This window comes from Leguminivora glycinivorella, chromosome 20 (assembly GCF_023078275.1).
Source record: "Leguminivora glycinivorella isolate SPB_JAAS2020 chromosome 20, LegGlyc_1.1, whole genome shotgun sequence".
Taxonomy (NCBI): Eukaryota; Metazoa; Arthropoda; class Insecta; order Lepidoptera; family Tortricidae; genus Leguminivora; species Leguminivora glycinivorella.
In genome coordinates this window covers 4,955,244-4,978,313 of record NC_062990.1, presented here as the reverse complement: position 1 = coordinate 4,978,313, position 23,070 = coordinate 4,955,244, and the positions used below count along the sequence as shown (strand labels likewise).

The window sequence follows — 23,070 nt, the reverse complement described above, 5'->3', positions numbered from 1 at the left end:
GTAATATAAAAATGTCTACATATTTGTACTATTATAAAAAAACTATAAAATCGTTCAATGGCCAGGACAACTAGTTTTGGTAACTGGTTACTAATGTTTATTACATTAGTAGGTTTTATCTCACAACTCTGTGCTTTAACAATTCTTCGAATATGTTTTAGAACATAGGTATCAACCAAGAACCATTTAATACCATTTAACCATGTTCAACGTTAAAACTCAACTGTAGAAAATTAAAGCAAAAAAAAAGTTCGGGTTATTTTAATTTTATTGTCTTTCTTGTCTTTATTCCATTTCAAATTCTGAAAGTTGTGCATAAATTGCGGGTTTTTTATTTGTCATTTGATTAATGTTGCCAGTTCTGAAATTCAATATAATATTGCAAAAAAAAAAACATAAAATTAAATCTTTCAACAAAAATAGAAATGGTGTCATCAATAATATTATTATTTTATATGTATTCTAAGCTGACACAACAACTTACGATTTTAAAGAAAACTTCTATTTCTTCGATTGAAAACGCAAAAGTTTTTTTCTCGTCTGGCAATACTTTGTTTTGTTTGACTTCAGAAATGGTGAAAAGCCTACTGCATCAGCAGCAGAAATTAGCCGATTAAAATTTCGATAATATTTCTAGAATACCTCCGCTGATCACTAATATTAGATTTTATTTTTAGTTTTAACACGTACTTATAAATATCTAGTTTGTCTGTAAGTGTAACCCGTCGTAAAGATGGATAATGACATATTGGACTCTCTCAACGATTTAGGGTAAGTTTTAGCCCGTATGTTTTGTATTTTAGTACATTTTTACATATATTTGCTTGATAATAGCATCTATAATCTACGCCAAAGTTGTCGCCTGGGATAAAGTATCAAATTACCGAGTTTTTATATCTGTAACTCCATTTTACAGGTTATAAAACATTGATCCGTTTTTGCCGATTTTATATGAATATTAACTATAATATCGCTGAATGTAGATCATAATACGAACTATTTTTCTACATGTCTTTTTCATTTCTTTATCAGCTGCGCTTAGAATACCATGAACATGTATCTCTGAATGAATTTCGCTACATTTATTGCACAATATTTATTGTCATACTACTTATATTGAATATTATTGGAGTAAAACAAATTTATTTCATTATTTAAAATTGCCTAAAACCCTTCCTGGACATGACACCTTACAGTTTACAAAACCAAAAAATTCACAAATTGTTCTTCAATAATTACTCCATTGATAGCTAATCTAATGAAAATCCTTTCCTTAATTTTGAGTATATTGTAAACACAGACAGCTGATGTAAGAAGGAACTTTGTTGTGTTATACATTTTGTGGTTGTTTAACACATTCACTTCACTACCAGACGAAAACTGGTGGAGTACATCAGAAACCGGTCATAATTTATAACCGCCTGCTTGTATGATGAACATCAGAGCTGTTGGCGACAGATCCGCCTCGAATTAACTCCCCAGCAACAGTGTCGCGTCACCGGACTGCCTACCGGCGACGGGTACTAACAGCCGGCCTGCAGGGGACGGCAGAACTAGTTCGCTCGCTTAACGGGCTACCCATGTCTCGCCGCGTCATAAATAATTGTCAATATAAAAATCTTTGTATTGAAGAACCAGTAATTACATTCACTTCACTACCAGACGAAAACTGGTGGAGTACATCAGAAACCGGTCATAATTTATAACCGCCTGCTTGTATGATGAACATCAGAGCTGTTGGCGACAGATCCGCCTCGAATTAACTCCCCAGCAACAGTGTCGCGTCACCGGACTGCCTACCGGCGACGGGTACTAACAGCCGGCCTGCAGGGGACGGCAGAACTAGTTCGCTCGCTTAACGGGCTACCCATGTCTCGCCGCGTCATAAATAATTGTCAATATAAAAATCTTTGTATTGAAGAACCAGTAATTAAAAACACTGTTTACAGTCGGGTATTGTTTCATTCAGCAGTCTAGATATCCTGGATTCAAGCATTTCTATGATTGCTGTTGCTGGAGAGTTAATTTGAGGTGGCGGATCTGTCGCCAACAGAGCAAATTTCACGAGTGCCCAGCAGGCAGGTTCTTGGTCTCAAATGTGTTAACAAACAGGTTATTTTTGTTAAAGAATTACATCCTAATATCACATTAATTTCTCAGATACACCGGACCCCTCACCGATGAAGCCGCCTTCGCTAAAGCGCTCGATGGTGGCCCAAAGTCCCTGGAATACACGAAGCTCATCCACATCCTCGCCGAGGAGCTGAAGAAGCTATGTAATCTGGAAGAAACGGTGAACATGATGAATGATCCCGACGAATCTAGCTCGTTCCTGTTGGAGCTTAGCTCGTTCTTGAAGGAGCTGGGGTGTCCTTATAAGAAACTAGTTACAGGTAACTTAAAATTGTAGTCTCTCATTTATTTAATTTGCTAGAAAACATCTATTTCGGACAAATTTTTTTTTTTTTTTCTGGTTGGAACTGCCCTCAGTCGGTAACGACTATAATCAGTTTTGTTGAATGAAATGTTTTGGTTTTGGAGACCATTGTCTCTCTTAACCACTACTATCGATTAGCACAATGTGCTTCCTTTTCAGTTGTTGCACATTATCAGTATTATTGAGCAATTCTGATGCCAATGGATTACGATGTCGTGTCAGACGATCAATGTAGTTCATAGTGAACCTCCTAATCTCTTCGTTAATGGTGGGCATGTTGAGATAGCCATGGACTTCATCGTTTTTAGTGAACCAGGGTGCGTTGACAATTTCACGAAGTATGGCATTTTGTGCTCTTTGTAGACACATTATGTTCGGACAAAATCTTAATTACAATTTAATCTTATGTGATACAAAATAAGTGTACTCAGCATGTTTTACAATTCAGCGGAAATAATACATATTTTAACACTATCTAGTAAGTATAACTACAAAGAGATCTTCTGGATTGAATTAAAACTGTTAAAAACTAGCTTTTGCCTGCGGCTTTGCTCGCGTTAGAAAGAGACAAAACCTATGTCACTTTCCATCCCTTCAACTATCTCCACTTAAAAAATCACGTCAATTCGTCGCTCCGTTTTGCCGTGAAAGACGGACAAACAAACAGACACACTGATAATATTAGTATGGATCAAAGACGTATATAACTCCGTATAGACAGATAAAGTCTAAGAAAAAAAACGTACCTCAGTACCATACAGAAAAAGGTACGGTGGCCTAGATGGCATTACACCTTTGGGGTACGCTCAGCTAGATGGCACTAATATTAATATTTGACATTTTAAAACATATCAAGCTAAGAATATGGCCAAATTGTCAAAACTGAGGTTCAAAAGTTTCAAGCCTGTCACATCAAGAGATGGCAGTCTATGCACTGTGATTACACATTTTACTTTGACAGTAACTCTCTTTAATACTAGTTAATACTAGATCCTCTTTGGTATGGATGAACCCTTTTTCAATGTTTGGTACACCTTTTTATATCAATGCATATCTTTGTTAATTTATGTTATTACTCTTCAGGTCACATGTCCTCTCGACTGGAGACTAAAGAAGATAAGATTCTACTCCTAGACTACTTGATCTCAGAGCTGATGGCAGCCAGAATAGTTGGTGTTGACCGACCTAAAGAGAAACCCGGGATGGAAATAGTCATGGTGAGTTGCCAGATTATTTTGTGAGACTAGTACCTATACCTACACCAAATCTTGGGATTTGTTGTCAAAGCGGACCCCAGGCTCCCATGAGCCGTGGCAATATGCTGGGATAACGCAAGGAGGATGTTGAGTTGCTAGATTGTTTTGTAAAATAATTAATTATGATTTGAAATATGTCACGCCTTCAGAATTACCAGTTTCACATTTTCTTGCCTTGTGTCTACTATGCCTGCAAAATACATGTTATATGATTTTGGTAAGATTTTACAAGTCTGTGTATTTGGGTATGTTCATATATGTATACACTAGCTTTTGCCCGCGGCTTCGCTCGCGTTAGAAAGAGACAAAAAGTAGCCTATGTCACTCTCCATCCCTTCAACTATCTCCACTTAAAAAATCACGACAATTCGTCGCTCCGCTTGACAAACAAACAGACACACACACTTTCCCATTTATAATATTAGTGTGGATATCAGCATCAACAGTACAGACTTAATTGTGTTATAAATGATAAATGATACTGATTTAAACTTTCACGACTAATAAACATAATTATTTTTAAAATCGGGACTTAATCGCGTATGACTACATATTAAACTGACCTCCTTATAAAAAATGATCATGATACTTATAAGACTATTTTTCAAAGAAGGCCCGTTGATACAGAAATGCCTTTTAACATAAAAACTTTTTTTTTTAAATATTTATAATAATTTTTAATATGTTTTACATAAAGTAAGTATCGCTGGCCTTTACTTAAAATTACAACTTCAATAATAGTATTTTTATCATCTACTAAAGTAATAAAATAGTCATTGTATGAAAACATTAACCCCCTTATTCATAAACGTACTCTAAAGTTATCAAGCCGATAAAGTTCGTTTGTCCCTTTCCGACGTATTGGTGTCATAGAAAAGGACAAACGAACTTTATCGGCTTGATAACTTTAGAGTACGTTTATGAATAAGGGGGTAAAAGTACATAAACTAATTTACTTACTTAACTAATTTTCTTTGACATTGACACTAAAGCTTTTTATTTTAGGCTTAAAAGGTTTCCATTTGATATAATAAAGCCGTTAAAATTATCAATAGTATAAAAAGTCATAGTTTTTTTTTATTCTCTAGAATAAAACTGTCTACATGCTTAAATTCCTATTTAACAGTTTTTTATCTCTAATTCTTTCAAAACTTCATTTATTGCTTGTTCTTGAATAGGTTTAATTGTGTCGCTTAACTTTAAACCTGGATTTCCATTCTTTAAGGTTGAATATATAAAATAGTACATTACGATACAAGTGCGTAAAATAGGAAGTTTGAAACGAGTGGCGATAAATTAAAACACGACCGAAGAGAGTGTTTTAAATCGACACGAGTTACGAATTTCCTTTTCGCACGTGTATCATACGACGTTTTTCAGTACAGATGAGCCTCTGAAGTTTCGACCTGGCATATAATGAACCACTTCTCGAACTAGTGCGTAAAAAAACGACCATTTGTACTGAAAAATATAATATGATGTAAAAGATAATCAACCTTATAGCAGAATGGATTTACCCAGTTTTGAAGTTAAGCCACACAATTTTACGCCACAAAAACCAGGGTTCTCTAAACCTCCTACTGTATTAATAGTATTTTTAATATGGTTTTCTCTTTTCAGCAAGAATCTCCCACGGCTAAAGACCTGAAGGAGATCCTCATAGCACTAAAGTTCAACAAACCACCGCCAAACATTACTGCTGAGATGCTCTTCTCAAAGTTGGAGTCTAAACTCAAGGACACCATACAGAAAGAAGGTAACATTTATTTTACCAGTGAGCTAAGTTGCTGAAAATAGAATCTTGAGCACTGTGAGGGTTTCCAGAAAAATAAATCACACAAAAATTTTGTTTGAGTGTTTTGTGCTTTATTCAGAAAAAGTAAAATGAATGCTACAGGGTTTCTATCAGTTCTCTGATAAGAAAATTACATCAGTCATTTCTTGAGCAAGAGAAGTCTCTGTGTTAGCTTGAAAAGCTAGGAACTGTAGAGCTATTTGAAACACTAGATGACAGGTGATAAAGATGTATGGACACAGTACTATCGTACAGTATGGCCACTCCCGCTTCCCGCTGAAAGTGCCGCCCACCCCCTCTCGGTTACCTCACAGTTACCGCCTGTCAAAAACGCGAACAGTCGACCTGTCATATTTCACTCATACAAGCATGGTACGCGTTCACCTACACGAGCTTAGACTGTGTGTTAGGAACGCGTCTCTTTCATATATTTGATCGTTAGTGTCCGAGGTGTGGTATGGAAGGGCAGGTGAATGATTTTTTATTTTATTTATTTATTACAATAACATTGTACATAAAACTTACAGACTACAGCCCAACACGTAATATGTACATATAAAAACAAATCTATTATAATACAATATAATAAGAACTTAATTAACTAAGTTTTATTTATTAGGCAAGCCACACAATTGCCGGCTTGTAACTTCTGTGAATTCAGTCAGTGTACATGATGATTGATGATATATAGTCATAGGGCTTACGGCGAAATTATGGTCAAAAGCTGCACTTTATGCAGAAAGCAAGCCACTTTGCACAGTGATCCTAGGGACCAATACAAACGTTTTCATCCGAGGAAACACGATTTTCATCCACTAGAATTCAAGATGGCGGACATTTTCCAAAATGGCGGCCGCATATTTTAAAAAATTTATAGAATCGTAACGGCTGCACCGATTTTGATGGTTGGGGTGTCTATCGTATTGTATTAAAGCGTTCATTAATATAAAAAAATAAAGTAATAAAAAAAATAAGATGGCGGCCGAATAATAAGAAAAATATGAAAATTTCAAACTTTTTTTTTCATTCTCGTGCAATTTACCAATAAATTTTCTATGATATGGTCACATTTTTATATATTTAAATTAAACCTTATAATATTATCTACATAATAAAATAAAAATCATGAAAATCCGTTGAGTAGTTTTTGAACTATACTCATTTGAAATGGAGCGCGCGGATTTGAAAGACGTTTTCGCACGTGATGTAAACAATTTTGGAATCATAACGGCTGCACCGATTTTAATGGTTGGGGTAGCTATCAGTTTGTATTAAAACATTTATTTATATAAAAATTAAAATCATTTAAGAAATAAAGATGGCGGCCGAATAATAAAAAAAAAAATGAAATTTTCAATTTTTTTTATTCTCACGAAATTTACAAATAGTTTTTCTACCATATGGTCACATTTTTATTTATTTAAATAAAATCTGATATTAACGTCTACAAAATAAAACAAAAAACATTAAAATCAGTTCAGTAGTTTTTGAACTATACGCATTGAAAATGAAGCGCGCGGGTTTGAAAGACGTCTTTGCACTTGATATGTGATGCATCGTATCGTTTGGTACCGCTATACACGCAAGACTGATTATTTATTTTGGTCACAACTTACTATATTACTATTCAGAATCAATGTTTTTAGTATTTATATACATTATTAGTTTTTTATTCCGAGTTTAGGTATATTTAGACAACCCCGTAAACTTGACCATCACATAATTTTTATTTTAATACGTAAAAGAACTTAAATGCACATTAACATAACATTTGTATTAATAACAATTGTCCTTTCCGAGGACTCCAGAGATGATTTTCGACAATTCCTGTAGGGGGCTACGGAAACATATATTAATACAAAACATATTTTTTGCTTCTCGTCTAGGTTATACTGAAAGATAAAAGAGATACAAAATAATATCAAACAAGGAAATAATGATAACATTATTAATACATTGCATTATTTGCATTGCGCCGCGCAGGGTAGACCCACAACACGTACAGCGTATTGTTTCGCAGCCTTTTTCACAACCGCAATTGTCCAAGTATACATATTCATACCATATCTCCCTGTTTTCAGACCACTGCAGTACCCAACTATCATTGTACGTCTTCCAACCCCAGGATGATGGCATAGGCACAGAAGTAATATCCAGAATATGGGGCGTTGTTATACGACACGGAGTGCTGCCGATGTTGGTTAGGTACTAATTTATTTTCGGTAGTAAACAGTTTCTTGCTCAGCAAGTTGAACTGGAGTGAACTTTTCAAGCATGGCGATTATTCCTCCAGACCGGCGTATCATGCTTCCAATTTTATCATTTGTCAACGTGGATAAGACAACTGTCACTCTCACACTGACATACTTGTCATTTTGTTGGTTTTCGTAATTTTTCCTTTATCATGCTATAAACGTTGCTTCGTACCAAATTTCAAGGATTCCCTTGCAAGTGTCGAAAATTTGCGGCATAAAAGCGTGACGGATGCTTTATCCACGTGGATAAGTGATAAAATTGGAATCATAATACGCCGGCAGGAAGCACTTTGTAGTTACTGCGATGTTTCTATCAAAGCTGGTATAACTTAACTTAACGTATCAGACGTAAAAGCGTAAAAACCACGAATAGCAGTAGTACCTTATACTCCGGTAGGTTATTCTTATTTGAAGTCTTAAGAAAATATACTAGATAAGAATTGGAAATTTCCCAATATAATTAGCTCCATAGATCACATGCTTAAATGCCAAATTGGGACCGTTCTTAACACATATTTTAGTGAGCAAGCATGGACTCAGGCCTGTTTACCGGTATGGTTTGGCGGCTGAGGCACTCGTAAAGTGTCGTTTTGCCGTCATTCCTGCCTCCATTTACATCACGTCCGATCTCGCACGTAACGCCCTGAAAGCCTCCACGGCTACAAACTGCGAGATAAACTCAACGAAGGGCATGGCACACTCTAGCATCCGTTACCACCCTGAACTCACTCGAGGTCTCACATGAGGCAAAGACCTTTCAAGGCTCTAAGCTAGGTCCAAACCCGAATCTGGCCACTGACTTTACGTCTATCCTTCACCCGAAGACTCCAGTGGTTTTTATTTAAATACCAAGACATCTGTATCGGAAGATGTGATGATACACGTGAGTCCCTGTTCCGCCATATCTTTTGCGCGAGGTACAATGAGGCTATCAGCTTCTTCCGGTTACGTTCCTATGGTTTACCCTGAAATAGCAGAGCAAATGTTCTCTGAGGAAGTAAATTGTTTAGAAAAAAAAATCACCACACTTATAACATCAACAGGCTATAGTTTCTGGAAAAAGTATTGTTGGTTGTCATGCTGAACAGTGTATTCCTGGAGGAATAATGGCCAAGCTTGAAAACTTGATCCGCAGACTCAACATTTATCGGTTAACTTGGTGCGCAAGGAACTGTTTCCAACCAAATTTAATAACCAGCATCCCACCAACATCGCCAGCACTACAAAAACATACGCTCCTTGTCGCAGAAAACAAGTTATTTTATACATAGATATTTCTGAAGCCCCCTACAGAAGTTGTCGAAAATTATCTCTGGAGTCCTCGGAAAGGACAATTGCTATTAATACAAAATGTTATGTTATGTGCATTTAAGTTCTTTTACGTATTAAAATACAAATTATGCGATGGTCAAGTTTACGGGGTTATCTAAATATACCTAAACTCGGAATAAAAAACTAATAATGTTTATAAATACTAAAAACATTGATTCTGAATAGTAATATAGTAAGTTGTGACCAAAATAAATAATCAGTCTTGCGTGTATAGCGGTACCAAACGATACGATGCATCACATATCAAGTGCAAAGACGTCTTTCAAACCCGCGCGCTTCATTTTCAATGCGTATAGTTCAAAAACTACTGAACGGATTTTAATGTTTTTTGTTTTATTTTGCACATGTTAATATCAGATTTTATTTAAAAAAATAAAAATGTGACCATATGGTAGAAAAACTGTTTGTAAATTTCGTGAGAATAAAAAAAAATGAAAATTTCATATTTTTTTTATTATTCGGCCGCCATCTTTATTTTTTAAATGATTTAAATTTTTATATAAATAAATGTTTTAATACAAACTGATAGCTACCCCAACCATTAAAATCGGTGCAGCCGTTATGATTCCAAAATTGTTTACATCACGTGCGAAAACGTCTTTCAAATCCGCGCGCTCCATTTCAAATGAGTATAGTTCAAAAACTACTCAACGGATGTTCATGATTTTTATTTTATTATGTAGATAATATTATCAGGTTTAATTTAAATATATAAAAATGTGGCCATATCATAGAAAATTTATTGGTAAATTTCACGAGAATGAAAAAAATAGTTTGAAATTTTCATATTTTTCTTATTATTCGGCCGCCATCTTAAATTTTTTTATGACTTTAATTTTTTATATTAATAAACGCTTCAATACGATGCAAAAGACACCTCAATCATCAAAATCGGTGCAGCCGTTACGATTCTATAAATTTTTAAAAATATGCGGCCGCCATTTTGGAAAATGTCCGCCATCTTGAATTCTAGTGGATGAAAATCGTGTTTCCTCGGATGAAATCATTTATATTGGTCCCTAGTATCACTGTGCAAAGTGGCTTGCTTTCTGCATAAAATGCAGTTTTTTTCCGTAAGCCCTATGACTAATATAATATTTAGCTTTTCAGATGTAGTTAATTGTAATTGTTAAACATATGTAAGCAAATCTGTTTTTTATCATGCAGAAACGTCTGCAATGCAAGCGATATTACATATTCTTAAATTAAAAATGGAAAAATTCACACCTCCGGCAGGGCTCGAACCTACGACCTCTGGCCTTGCCGGGGCCATGCATAGCGGGGGCTTGCGTGTGTTGGCGCAGGTTCTTCGGAAAATGATGAAGACGACAACTTGGATTTTGAACAGCTATTTATTTTAATGATTTGTAAAAAACATTGATATATAGACGCGCGAGCTAGCGTGGTGTCGGCGTCGAGTACGATCGGTGAGTGATGGCGGGGCGGGCTGTCGCCGGCCGCGGGCCCGCGGGTGTCGTGTCGATGTGTGCGCGGCGGCGCTCACGCACACATGGAAGGTGCGTTAACAGGCTGCCCCCCTTGGGTCAGGAGCTGCCTGATCCAACGTCGATGGAAGTGGGCAGAGGCGATTGTAGGCCCTGCGCAGGGTCCCCGTAGTGGTGAGGACGTCAGCGACGCGGTTGACGCCGTCGCTGCCCGGGTGGACGGCTGTGACTCGTCCGAGCAGCCATCGGTTTGGTGGGAGGCGGTCATCCTTGACGACGACCATCTCGCCCAGCTGTGGATGCGCACCCTGAGTGCGCCACTTGCTGCGGGACTGGAGCTCTGAAATGTATTCCTTTGAATATCTTTTCCAGAAATGAGCCTTGAGCTGTTGCACTCTCATGTATCTGGAGAGTGTTGTAAGCGGTCGTGTTTCTTCCACCTGGGGTGCAGGTGGCATTGTGATCGTTCGTCCAATTAGAAAATGTGCTGGACATAGAGGAATGAGATCGGAAGGATCTGAAGAAAGAGGAGTGAGAGGTCGAGAGTTAAGTATGCCCTCAATTTGAATCAAGGTTGAATTCATATGTTCGTAATCTAAATTAGTCATAGATAGAGTACGTTTTAAGTGATGTTTCAAGGACTTGACTGACCCTTCCACGAGCCCATTAAAATTTGGACTATAAGCTGGGGCGAATCTGAATTTGATTTCGTTTTGTGCAGAGTAGGTAGTTATGTCTTTACTATTTTCCTTAAAAAATTTGGCTAGTTCATTACATGATCCTACGTACTGAGTACCATTATCGGAAAATAATATTGCCGGCTTACCTCTGCGGGCAATAAATCGATTTAAAGCGGCAATGAAACCTTGAGACGTCAGATCGGTGACGAGCTCGAGGTGTACTGCTCTCACTGCCAGGCATACAAACACAACTATGTACGCCTTTATTAGTATAGCGCCACGACCTTTTCTGTTCGATATCAGGATAGGACCGGCATAATCTGTGGCTGTGTGTGTGAAAGGGTGATCAGCGTGCAACCTCTGCGCAGGAAGAGGGCTCATGATAGGCTGGTATGTACGACCTGAGAAACGAAGACAAGTTAAGCACTCATGTGTTGTCTTCCGGCAAAGGTTGCGACCGCTTATTATCCAGAACTTATGACGTAACGTAGATAATAGCAATTGGGGTCCTGCATGTAAGTATACAATGTGATAGTATCGAACTAATGTTTTAGTTATATAGTGAGATGCATGTAGCAAGATAGGATGTTTTGTATCATAATCATAGTTAGAGTTGGATAGACGACCTCCAACTCTGATAAGATTATCCTGGTCAATAAATGGATTTAATTTGATTAGTTTATCTTTTGGTGTGAGTGTGCCCTTAATGAGCAATGAAATTTGTTTATTGAACATTTCTGATTGTACCTTTTTACATAAGAAAATCAACGCTAATCTTAATTCTGAGATGCTTAATGGACCAACGTGTTTGTTTGCATTTCGACAATTATATTTGAATCTGTACATGTACGCTATGATGCGTAGCATTTTGCCAAAGTTTGAAAACTTTTCAGTGAAATCGCTTTCACGTACATTTACAGCTGCTGCTGAGACATGACAATGAGATTTAATTTCAGGCAAATCAGAAATGTCCACACTTAGTGGCTGCAAGGGCCATTGAATGTCCCTTTGGTGTAGGAAATGAGGGCCTTGCCACCATAAAGTTGAATCTTTGAGTTGTGAAGCATTTAGACCTCTAGACCCTATGTCAGCAGGGTTCATATCTGTGGGAACATAGTGCCATGCTGATGGGTCAAAAGTGTTGGTGATTTCATTAACTCTATTGTGTACAAACTGTTTGAGTTGCTTTTTGCACGTTTTTAACCAACCAAGCACAATGGTTGAGTCACAGTGAAAATATATTGAATCTACTTTTAGGCGTAAAGAATTGACAACCTTTTTCATTAATTGTGTAGCTAATAGACTGCCACACAATTCCAATTTTGGAATACTTAGCTGCTGCCTCAGTGGGGCCAGTTTGCTTTTTGCAACGAGTAGATGTACACTTACATTACCGCTATTTGACACAGTGCGTAAGTATACGCAGGCAGCGTAAGCTTTCATAGATGCGTCACTGAACGCATGCAATTGAACATTCACGTAATCGTCGCACAATGCTCTACGAGGAATTTCAATTTGAGATATATCTGGCAAATATTTGACAAACTGGTCCCATTGTGACTCAATTTCGGCTGGCAATTGAGAGTCCCATGGAATATTCTGAGACCAGAGAGATTGGAGAATGAGTTTTGCCTGTAACATGCAAGGGTTTATTAAGCCCAGAGGGTCAAACACTTGCGCTATAGTGGACAAAATTGTGCGTTTTGTTTTAGCTTGTTGTGTAGTGTTTGGAAATGAAAACAATAATGTGTCTCTTTTGCAAGCCCAGAGTAGGCCTAAAGTTTTGGCATAATCATCATCGTTAAGATTTAGCAACTCATCATCATTGTTGTTTTCATTTGTGATCTGTGTCAGAATGGATGGTTTGTTAGACCGCCATTTACGTAAATGAAAATGAGCAGGTTCTAGCTCATGAATGACATTTTGACATGTATGTATTAATGTTTGTTCATCATCATGACCAGTGATGTAGTCATCAACGTAAAAGTCATGCAAAATAGTTTCGCGTGCAAGTTCGTCCTTGCACTCTATACCTATCTGTTTGAGTGTTCTTGTCGCAAGCCAGGGAGCCGAGGCCGTGCCGTATGTAACTGTATTTAGTTTGTACTGTTTAATTTGTTGTGTAGGATCAGGCCGCCATAGAATTTGCTGCAAGCTTCGTTGATCTTCTCTTACATAAATTTGCCTATACATTTTGGCTACATCGGAAGTTGTAACAAATCTATGTTGCCTGAATCTAATAAGGATACTTAACAAATCGTCTTGAACAACCGGGCCTATGTGCTGAATGTCATTGTATGACTTTCCTGAGCTCGTGACAGCTGATCCGTCAAAGACAGATCTCAATTTCGTAGTGAGGCTTTCTCTCAAAATTGCATGATGTGGGAGAAAGTATGAAAAATCATCATTTTCGGGGGTCGTATTCTCTGACATATGACCTAATTGTATGTATTCATTGATAAATTTAGTATATTGATCTTTGAATTCCGGTTCCCGTTTAAACTTGCGCTCTAATGAATGAAATCTGGTCAAAGCCTGTTCTTTAGAGTTGCCTAATACCTCGGGGGATTCTTTAAGTGGTACTGTGACTATGAACTTGCCGTCCGAGTGTCGTGTGGTGGTGCTGGTAAAGATTCGTTCACATTCGCTATCAGTTTTAGATTTAGTGGGAACCTTTTCAATGGTAGAGAAACCGTCGTTATCAAAAAAATAGTTTAGTTTGTGATCTAACTCAGCGTTAGAGAAATGACAGTGGACTGTATTTTGTTTAGTTTTGTTATTGTTTGGTAATTTAACTACTAGCCAACCTAGTCGTGATTCAACTAATAATGGTCGATTTTTGCCGAGGGATATCTTGTTCATGATAAGTACATCCCAAAATAAGTCGGCGCTCAGCAGCATCTGCACCTCTGACGGATCAGCAAATGAGGGGTCCGCGAGGTGGATGTGAGAGGGAATTTCGAATGAATTGCGATTGATATGGTCAGTGTGTATGACATCGGTGATCCGAGATAGTACAAAGCAGTCAACATCGGTTGTATAACTGCGATCGTATAGTGATGATATAGTGACGTCACATCTTTGTGTAGACGTTGATGATTTGTCCTCTAGTAATTTAACTGAGGTGAATGCGGGATAACTGGGTAACCCTAATTGGTTTCGTAATGATTCTGTGATGAATGAAATAGTGGATCCGTTATCCAATAGAACACGGACCTTGTGTGTTTGACCAGTGTGGTCTTGAATATTGATTATGGCAGTGGAAAGAAGTGTTTGGCTGCGGCTCCGGCTGCGGTGTATAGAGTTTAGTGTGATATTGTCTTGTACAGGTTTAGATAGGTCCTGCACATGTGCGTTAGAAGTGCTAGCCAGAGGCTCTGTAGATTGAGTGTCAATGTGTAACATAGTGTTGTGACGTTTGGTACATAAACGACATGAACTAAGTCGACAGCGTTGTTCGTCATGCCCTGCACGAAGACAATTAGTACACAGATTCAACTGTTTAATTTTATCAATGCGAGATTCTATAGGTAACGCTTTGAACTTTGGACATTGGTATATTGTGTGATAGTTGGTGCATACAGGACATTTATGTTGTTTTTGTTTGTGTGAATCATTTGCAATAAATGTTCTTGGGCGGTTGTGCGTGACGTCACTGTGCCTGCGAGGAACCTTAGATTGCGTTTGAGCCTCCTCCATGGTTTCAAGCAGGTCAGCACGACCCTTTAAGAAAGTTATAAAGTCACTATACGTGGGAATACCTACAATTTTGTTACGTTCGGTTTCCCAATCGCGCATTGAGACTGAGTCAAGCTTACTAGACATCATATGGATGATTAAAATATCCCAGTGTTCAGTAGGTAATTTTAATGTTTTTAAGGCTCTCAAGTTCTTATTTACCCAGTCTATCATACTACGCAAGGCTTTAGAAGACTCTTGAGTCACTGGCTTTATACTGAACAAAGCTTGAATATGGTTATTTACTAAAATACGATTGTTATTGAAACGCTCGCACAACAAATCCCAAGCAACATCATAATTCTCAGTTGAAAACTCTAATGATTTAATAATTAATGACGCGCTGTCTTTTAAAGAATTCCTTAGATAGTGGAACTTATGAATTTTAGGTATGGATGTGTTATCGTGTATTAGTGACTTATAAGTGTCATGGTACTCTAGCCAATCCTGATATCGACCAGAGAAAGTTGGGAGATGGATAGTTGGAAGCTTAATGTTTGGCTTACTTGAGAATACAGCATCACCTGATCCCGTCACCGATCCGCTGTCGTGCACCGCAGAGGCAGGGCCGGCGGGCGCTGCATGCCTACTGAGCAGGTCCTGCGCAGCAGCCATGACGCCGAAGTACCGGTTCTCGAAGGAAGTCCGCTCTGCGTATTCGTCATCTGGAATTTCCGTCATACTCTCTATATCGTTTTGTATGGAATCGAAATCGTTATACATTTCTGACATTTTTGCATGTCGCAGGGTAAGCTCGTGCATTTGTATGCTATTAAGCTCACTGCTAGGCAATAAAGCATTTAAATAATCGTTAAAAACTGTCAGCTTTGCTTTAAAACTGGCTCGAGTTTTCTTTAGTGATTTTAAATTTTCCATTGTGAAGTTTAAATGAAAGAAAATTAATTATTTGATCAAGAAATATCAATGGAAATGATTGAAACTATCTTTAGATGATGTTCGATTGTGTGAACAAAAACGAAATCAATCTCAAACTGCCCTACAGCTGCAAAAAAAATGTTAAACACGCGAGAAAAATGAAATTAAAACTTTGCAATAAGTGACAACTATTGGAACTATACTTAAATTTAATGCGAAGCGTGATTAAGCAGGCAGAAGAACAGTCAAGCAAACGTGCGAACAAGCCACGCCCGAGTGCAGATAGGTACTTGACACAGCGAGCGGTCACGTACACAGGCGGCCGGTAGCGGACTTTGACCCCGCCGGTTCTGGAATGTTCGAATAAAAATTAGCAAAATTTACAATTTTAATTCTGTATTGGCTCAAATTAGGGACAATACAGCACTCTAGACCTCTGAAAAGAAAAGGTTGAAGCTAATTTTGTGATAGTTTAGAAAGAAAAGATCGATTTGGTAACTTTCGATTGTAAAAGAAAGAAAATATTGACTAAAATGCAGGAGTTGACGGAAATACGGGAAATAAATATAGCACTGAAAATGGGAGTTTTAGAAATTGAAACCTTTAGATAGTGGTTTCTATGGCAAAGAGCACAACACTTTGTAAGAGAGGAACATTTACGTTAAATTGAATAGAAAATATTGGAACGAACTTACACAAATGCCACTGTTACCCTTTTCCTGGTATATTTCGATGAAATCTTGTATATAGTGTAGACTCAGGTGTAGACGTGTCGAAATCCAAGAATATGTCGACTCCTTTGTACAACTTCGACCGCGCCCATGGATTCCTTTGTTCTCCTTTTGTTCAGATCGTGGATTCCATCCGGCTCGAACTTGTTGGCGCAGGTTCTTCGGAAAATGATGAAGACGACAACTTGGATTTTGAACAGCTATTTATTTTAATGATTTGTAAAAAACATTGATATATAGACGCGCGAGCTAGCGTGGTGTCGGCGTCGAGTACGATCGGTGAGTGATGGCGGGGCGGGCTGTCGCCGGCCGCGGGCCCGCGGGTGTCGTGTCGATGTGTGCGCGGCGGCGCTCACGCACACATGGAAGGTGCGTTAACACGTGAATTTTTCCATTTTTCCTTTAATTAATAGATATTTGTAAGCAACTTTTATAATCATTCGTTTATTCAATATAGAGATGTATTCAGTTTTAAAAAATTGCCTTTTGCCCACAGGTCAACAGCTAGTCGGCAAGCCATTATATAATAAGGCCATGACAGAGAAAGACTGGAAGGCTCTTGAGACGGCTTTCTCAGAGATGTATGACGAATACAGACTGAGACGAGAAACTCTAATCACTAGGTTAGAGTGTACGGTGCAGAGTTTTGAGGTATATATTTATAAATGTGAGTGTGTTTAGTAAAACGTCCCACTTTGTTGGTTACCATTAAGGTGAGATTTACTTGTATATTTATATGAATAAACAGATAAAGCGGCTTTATAGCTATCGACAAAGTGGGACGTTTTACTAAACACACTCACAAATGGGCTTACTCATGGCCACAGTCTAACCGAGGCGAGAACTTGGCCTACAATGGACCGAGCTCAGAAGAAAAAAATATTGATGATTAATGAAAATGATGAGGATGATTTAAGGAAACTATGAGGTCGAAATAACGAGAACCTCAGCCTCAATGCGTTTTCACATTATCCGATCAGATATCGGATGTCGGACCGATATCCCTTACATTACAGGCGCCATCTTGAATTTTTTCTATTGAAATCCTTCCGACATCCGTCGGATAATGTGAAAACGGTCTCACGGTCTCAGAAATTCACGGTTATTTTCATGAGTCTTTTTGAACTTATTTTCATTGAAATGAAATGAAATGAAATGAAATGAAATGAAATATTTTATTTCGCTAGAGACATGGTTACAATCAGATGTTGCAGTCATTACATAAAAAGGTACAGCATATCTCGCCAACACCATCGGCATGCAAAAATAAAGCTAAAACTAAGTCTATTTACATTTATATACAATATCATATATATTCATCATAAAATTACAAAAATATAATTTATCATTAAGTCCATTAAATATCATTGATTTTTTTGTGCATTGCATTCCGAGAATTTATCTGCATAAAGATTTACGAGTTAAGATACTCGTTTAATGAGTAGAAGCAATTTCGAACTAACCAGTCTTGGAGTTTCCTGAAAAACATTGGTACTGGCAGCTCTTTTAAGTTGCTAGGTAGTTTATTGTATAATTTTATAGACATAAGGTAAGAATTTTGGTTACATAATTTCGTATTGTATTTCACTGTGCGTACAAGTCTGTCAGGATATCTGGTGTTAAACCTACATGTATTCTTTAATTTTGTAAAAAGTTCTGGGTGTAATTTGACAAATTTGCAAGATTCCAAAATGTACAAGGATGGCAAAGTTAATAATTTCAAGTCCTGAAACAATGGACGACATGAAGTAGTAGGTGTCTTACGACAAATTGCACGGATACATTTTTTTTGACTCCCAAACAATCTTTTCATGTCACTAGAGTTTCCCCAAAGGAGAATACCGTATCTGAGGACAGAGGCAACATATCCATGATACGCTGTAAGTGCAATTGACCTGTTGGCCAGTGTTGCAAGTCTTCGTAACACATACACAAAACTATTTATTTGAGAGCATTTCTTATCAACTTGTTTATTCCATTTGCAATGTCTATCTAATACTATTCCTAAAAATTTTATTTCATCTGTTTCATTTATGATTTCATTATTATATGTTACTTTAATGTCAACTATTTTTTTCCTGTTATAAAAATTTATAAATCTGGTTTTTTCTACATTTGGTTGTAAATTATTTTGTTTCATCCAAAGTATGATATTGCTTACTGTGTTATTTATGTCATTGTTAAATGTGTCAATTTCTTCGCAAGGTATAACTACTGAGATATCATCAGCAAATAGTACGCATTCATATTTTGTGGCCAATGGCAGGTCGTTAATGTAGAGGAGAAATAGAAGAGGTCCTAAGACGCTTCCTTGCGGCACTCCAGCGGTTATTTTTTTATCAGATGATCTAGTGTGAACCAAAACTTTATTTTCTGTAATACTATCCAACTGCACAGTTTGTGTTCTATTTGAGAGGTAACTATCTAACCATTTCAGTACCTGTCCTTTTAGTCCATATGCTTGACATTTTTTTAAAAGGCGTTCATGTGACACAAAGTCAAATGCTTTGGTCATGTCGAAAAACAAAGTTATTACAGGGTTCTTTTTGTCAATTTCGTCTGTGATTTTTCTTACAAGGTTAAATGCTGCAAGTGAAGTGGATCTTCCTTTTTGGAAGCCGTTTTGATTTTCAGTAATAATGTCGTATTTGCTACAAAAATTAGTTATTCGAGTGTGCATGGCTTTTTCAAAAATTTTTGAGAAAATGGAAAGTAGTGCTATTGGACGATAATTACCTACTTCTTCTCTGCAATGTTTTTTATATAGTGGTTTAACTATAGCCTTTTTAAGTTTATCCGGAAAGACACCAAGTGAGAAAGACAAATTTATTATGTGGCTCAAGATGGGTGCAATCTGTTCTCCACATCTTTTAAGCACTTTTGTAGATATATCATCATGTCCAGCAGAATTAGTATTAGCTAAAGATTTAATTAACTTTGAAACCTCGTTTTCATCGCAAGGATATAGAAACATAGTTGACTGGCAAGTTTTTTGTTTTATAGTGTGCTGTTTATAGTCATACTTATTATTGGTTTGGTTAATATAAAAATTATTAAAAATGTTAGCGATGTCTTCCGTACAAGTGACAGAGTTACCTCCATTATTGATTTTATTAATTGTTTCTGGTGGTTTTAAGGTTTTTGATGATTTGTTTTGAATAATTTCCCAAGATGCTTTGCATTTGTTTTTCGAATCGCATAAATGTTTGAGATTTATTTTTCTTTGAGACTCTTTTATACATGATTTTAAAATGTTTAAATATCTTTGATAAATTAATTTGTCTTCATTATCTCTAGTCCTGTAATAGTTAAAACGTAGTTTTCTTTTTGTTGAAGTTGATTTTTGTATACCCTTTGTCAACCAGTTACATTTTCCAACCTTGTTACACATTTTTAACTTTCTGACTGGGAAACATAAATTGTAAAAAAATACAAAATTATCGTGGAAAACATTAAATGCTTGATTTACATCCTTACATTCATAAACGTCAGACCATTTTAAATTTTCGATACATTCAATAAATTTGCAGATATTTTCTTCACTTAAGTCACGTTTATATATGTACCAATATTGTATTGGTTGATATTTGTTCGCAGTTTCAAAAGTTAGTGTTTGGCCTGTGTTGTGGTCTGAGAGATATAGCGGGTGAATTCCAACAGTTGCATTTGCTATGTTGCTAATAATATGGTCAATGCAGGAATTTAACCTAGTAGGTACATTTACGTGCAAACAAAAATTGTAGTTTTGCAATATGCTTCGTAGTTCACGGGTAGATCTTGTTTCAACAAGGGTATTGATGTTAAAATCACCTGTAATTATTATTTTTGTCGACACCCGTTTATGTAATAGATGTAACAATTTTTCTAAATTCGAAAGAAAAACATTAACATTTGAGTTAGGTATTCTGTACACACAAATTACAATACACTTATACGCAGGGATTTCAATACCGCAGCATTCAAAAGTATGTTCACTGGAAAAACATTTTAAGAGTGTAAGTTCTTTGTATTCTACGTGATTTTTACATAATATACATACTCCCCTCGCTTTTGCCGGGTTCTCGAAAAATAGGAACATACTTTGTAATTTTTAATGTAAATGTTTTTTTCCTCTCCGGACTTTACAAATGTTTCTGATAAGCAGATTACATCAATGTCCATGTTAGTATCTGTAAATTCCTGTAAACAAATTTCTAATGATTCTCTTTTGGTAAGAAGACCACAAATATTTTGATGAAGCACTGTAACATTATTCACGAAAAAGCTCAGCCGAAACATTTGGCACTTTGAGATGATCGTTTTCCTCCGCTGCAGTCGAGTTTTGGGATCCGAGTAAATTTTCCATCGAAGCATCCCGCACGGAGGAGCCGTCGTTGAAGGGGTTCTCAGCTTGTGCAGTATTGTTTATTTTATTGTTATTTTTTTTCATAACTCTTTTAAAGTAGTATGTAATTTTACTTCTATCCCCAATTTTATTTATATTATTTCCTTTGGCAATCAGAAATTCAGTTTGTTGTCTGTCTATTTTCGTATATGTTTTAGGCGTATTATATGTTAAGAACTTCTTTCGATATTCTAATTTATTTATTTCATGAATTAGGCCTTCCGTAATATTTCGGTTCGTTTCAACAAATACACAGTTTTGAAAATTGTTGGTTACTAGTTTTAATTTTTCATTCAGTTTGTATTCGTTTAGGTGAATATTTTCGATTACATTGATGACGAATACATTGGAATGTTTTAAATTCTTCAGTGTTGCGCTTAATTCTGATATAATCTTAACCGGGTATTTTTTTTATGGGATAGGAGGCAAACGAGCAGACAGGTCGCCTGGATGGTAAGTGATCACTGCCGCCCATGGACACCCGAAACACCAGAGGTGTTGGAGGTGCGTTGCCGGCCTTTAAGATGGGTGTACGTGTACGCTCTTTTCTTGAAGATTTGAAGGTCGTATCAATCCGGAAATACCGGCGACAATTCATTCCACAGTTTAGCTGTGCGAGGCAGGAAGTTTCTGGAGAAACGCACAGTTGAGGACTGCCAGCCATCTAAATGATGGAGATGGAAATGTTGTCGCGTAGGGCGATGGCGGAAAGAAGCGGTAGGGATTAATCCGAACAATTCCTCGAAGCACTCAATAGATTATTATAATCCGACGCAGTTACATGCATCATGACCATGGAAAAAAGAATCATGTAACTGATAACACTGAACGTTTTATTTTCGACATTTTTAGACCTCAAATCGCTCATACCTCTCAATATCGCTCGCCTCGTTTTTAACATGCCCACTTATTAGTAAGTCAGTTAGGTAGTAGTCATGAAAATAACCGTGAATCATTCAAAACTCTTTTTTCCAGTGGTCAGAACGCCTCAAGAACAAGAAGGACGTAATACAATCAGCCTACCGGCCGAAACGCGAGCAACTGAGAATCAAACCCGACGTCAAACTGTCAGACTTCTTAGCCGCCAGGACTTCGTTGCTGCAGGTTGAGAAAACGTCAAGCGCGAGCGTCAGGAAAAACACGCAGAGCGATGTTAACAAAGTTATTATTGGGCAGGTATGTTGAAAAATATCTTTTCAGTACAGATGGTCGTTTTCGAACTTCCTTTTTTACGCACTTGTATCGTAATGTACTTGTGCGGTCCGTACAAGGATTAACATTTCGCTCATCAGCACTTTCCGTCAGTCAGCATTTATTTTACCTATATGAGACAGTACATGCCCGACCGCCGCGGAGTGTATTCAATAATTGTATCAGTTTTATCATATTATCAATAAATCGTTATATCGGTGGAAACTGCAGTGTTATCAATTATCATTATCAACTATATCATCTTAGTTCGTAGCACGCTGGCTACAGTCTTCCGGCGAACGTAGTCCACCACCTCGTCGGCCACGGAGTAATGAGCCGATTTATCGCCGCTCATCAAGGGTTGCAAATAGAAAAAAACCAAATGTTTTCTTTTCAGAATTATGAAAAAAACATGAAAAAACACCAAGCACCATGGTTTTTTTCAGATGACAAATAATATGACAATAACGGTTTTTCGTGATTTGTAACGTTTCAATGACAATAACGTACATTTTAATTCGATAAACATTCAGTATGCAAACGTTTATTGGGGAATCCCCGATGCGGCGTGGAGTTGGAGGCGGTGGTGTTGCCAACAGTAAATAGCGACAAGTACTAGCTACAGATTGTGTAAATGTTAGTTTTATTAAACCAGAAATTAAAGTTATTAAATGTAAATTCGTTTAATAGGCATGAAGTCTAAAAAACCGTATAAAAGTATTAACTGTTTTGCAAATTTTGAGATTTCATCCTTTAGAAAAAAAACATACTCCAGAAAAAAAACTGGCTTTTTTTTCATGTTTTTTTTTTCAAGCCAGAAAATAAACCGTTTTTTTGCAACCCTAAAGCTCATCTTTACTCGCTTTTTTGGTGGGACTAAGTCCTGGTTGAATCCAAAAGACGTACATTTTCGTGCGACCGCCCTCTTTGAACTCTTCCTTGTGATATCC

At 37.1% G+C, this 23,070-nt stretch overlaps 2 protein-coding genes across 2 annotated transcripts in view; one reads left to right on the top strand and one right to left on the bottom strand.

The window, feature by feature from the left end:
* Positions 1 to 579: 579 nt before the first annotated feature.
* LOC125237019 (protein FAM98A) overlaps positions 580 to 23,070 on the top strand; it is a 35,864-nt gene continuing 13,373 nt past the window's right edge. Inside the window, exons 1-6 of the mRNA XM_048143939.1 lie at positions 580 to 771; positions 2,161 to 2,393; positions 3,521 to 3,654; positions 5,314 to 5,449; positions 17,042 to 17,196; positions 21,905 to 22,105. Of these exons, the coding sequence (XP_047999896.1) occupies positions 734 to 771; positions 2,161 to 2,393; positions 3,521 to 3,654; positions 5,314 to 5,449; positions 17,042 to 17,196; positions 21,905 to 22,105 (897 nt within the window). The 5' untranslated portion in view covers positions 580 to 733. The remainder of the gene's footprint in view (positions 772 to 2,160; positions 2,394 to 3,520; positions 3,655 to 5,313; positions 5,450 to 17,041; positions 17,197 to 21,904; positions 22,106 to 23,070) is intronic.
* LOC125237020 lies at positions 10,484 to 12,103 on the bottom strand. Its single transcript, XM_048143940.1, has 2 exons — positions 11,347 to 12,103; positions 10,484 to 10,860 (listed from the first exon to the last, which is right to left on the bottom strand). The coding sequence occupies exons 1-2, from the start codon at positions 12,065 to 12,067 to the stop codon at positions 10,598 to 10,600; spliced, it is 984 nt and encodes a 327-aa protein (XP_047999897.1). The 5' UTR covers positions 12,068 to 12,103; the 3' UTR covers positions 10,484 to 10,597.

Bases quoted from the DNA above. Each gene is read 5' to 3' on its own strand.
- LOC125237020 (XM_048143940.1), bottom strand. From the start codon at position 12,067: ATGCTACGCATCATAGCGTACATGTACAGATTCAAATATAATTGTCGA. The intron at 10,861-11,346 runs GTAAGCCGGCAA...AATACATTTCAG, and splicing joins TCGATTTATTGCCCGCAGAG to AGCTCCAGTCCCGCAGCAAG.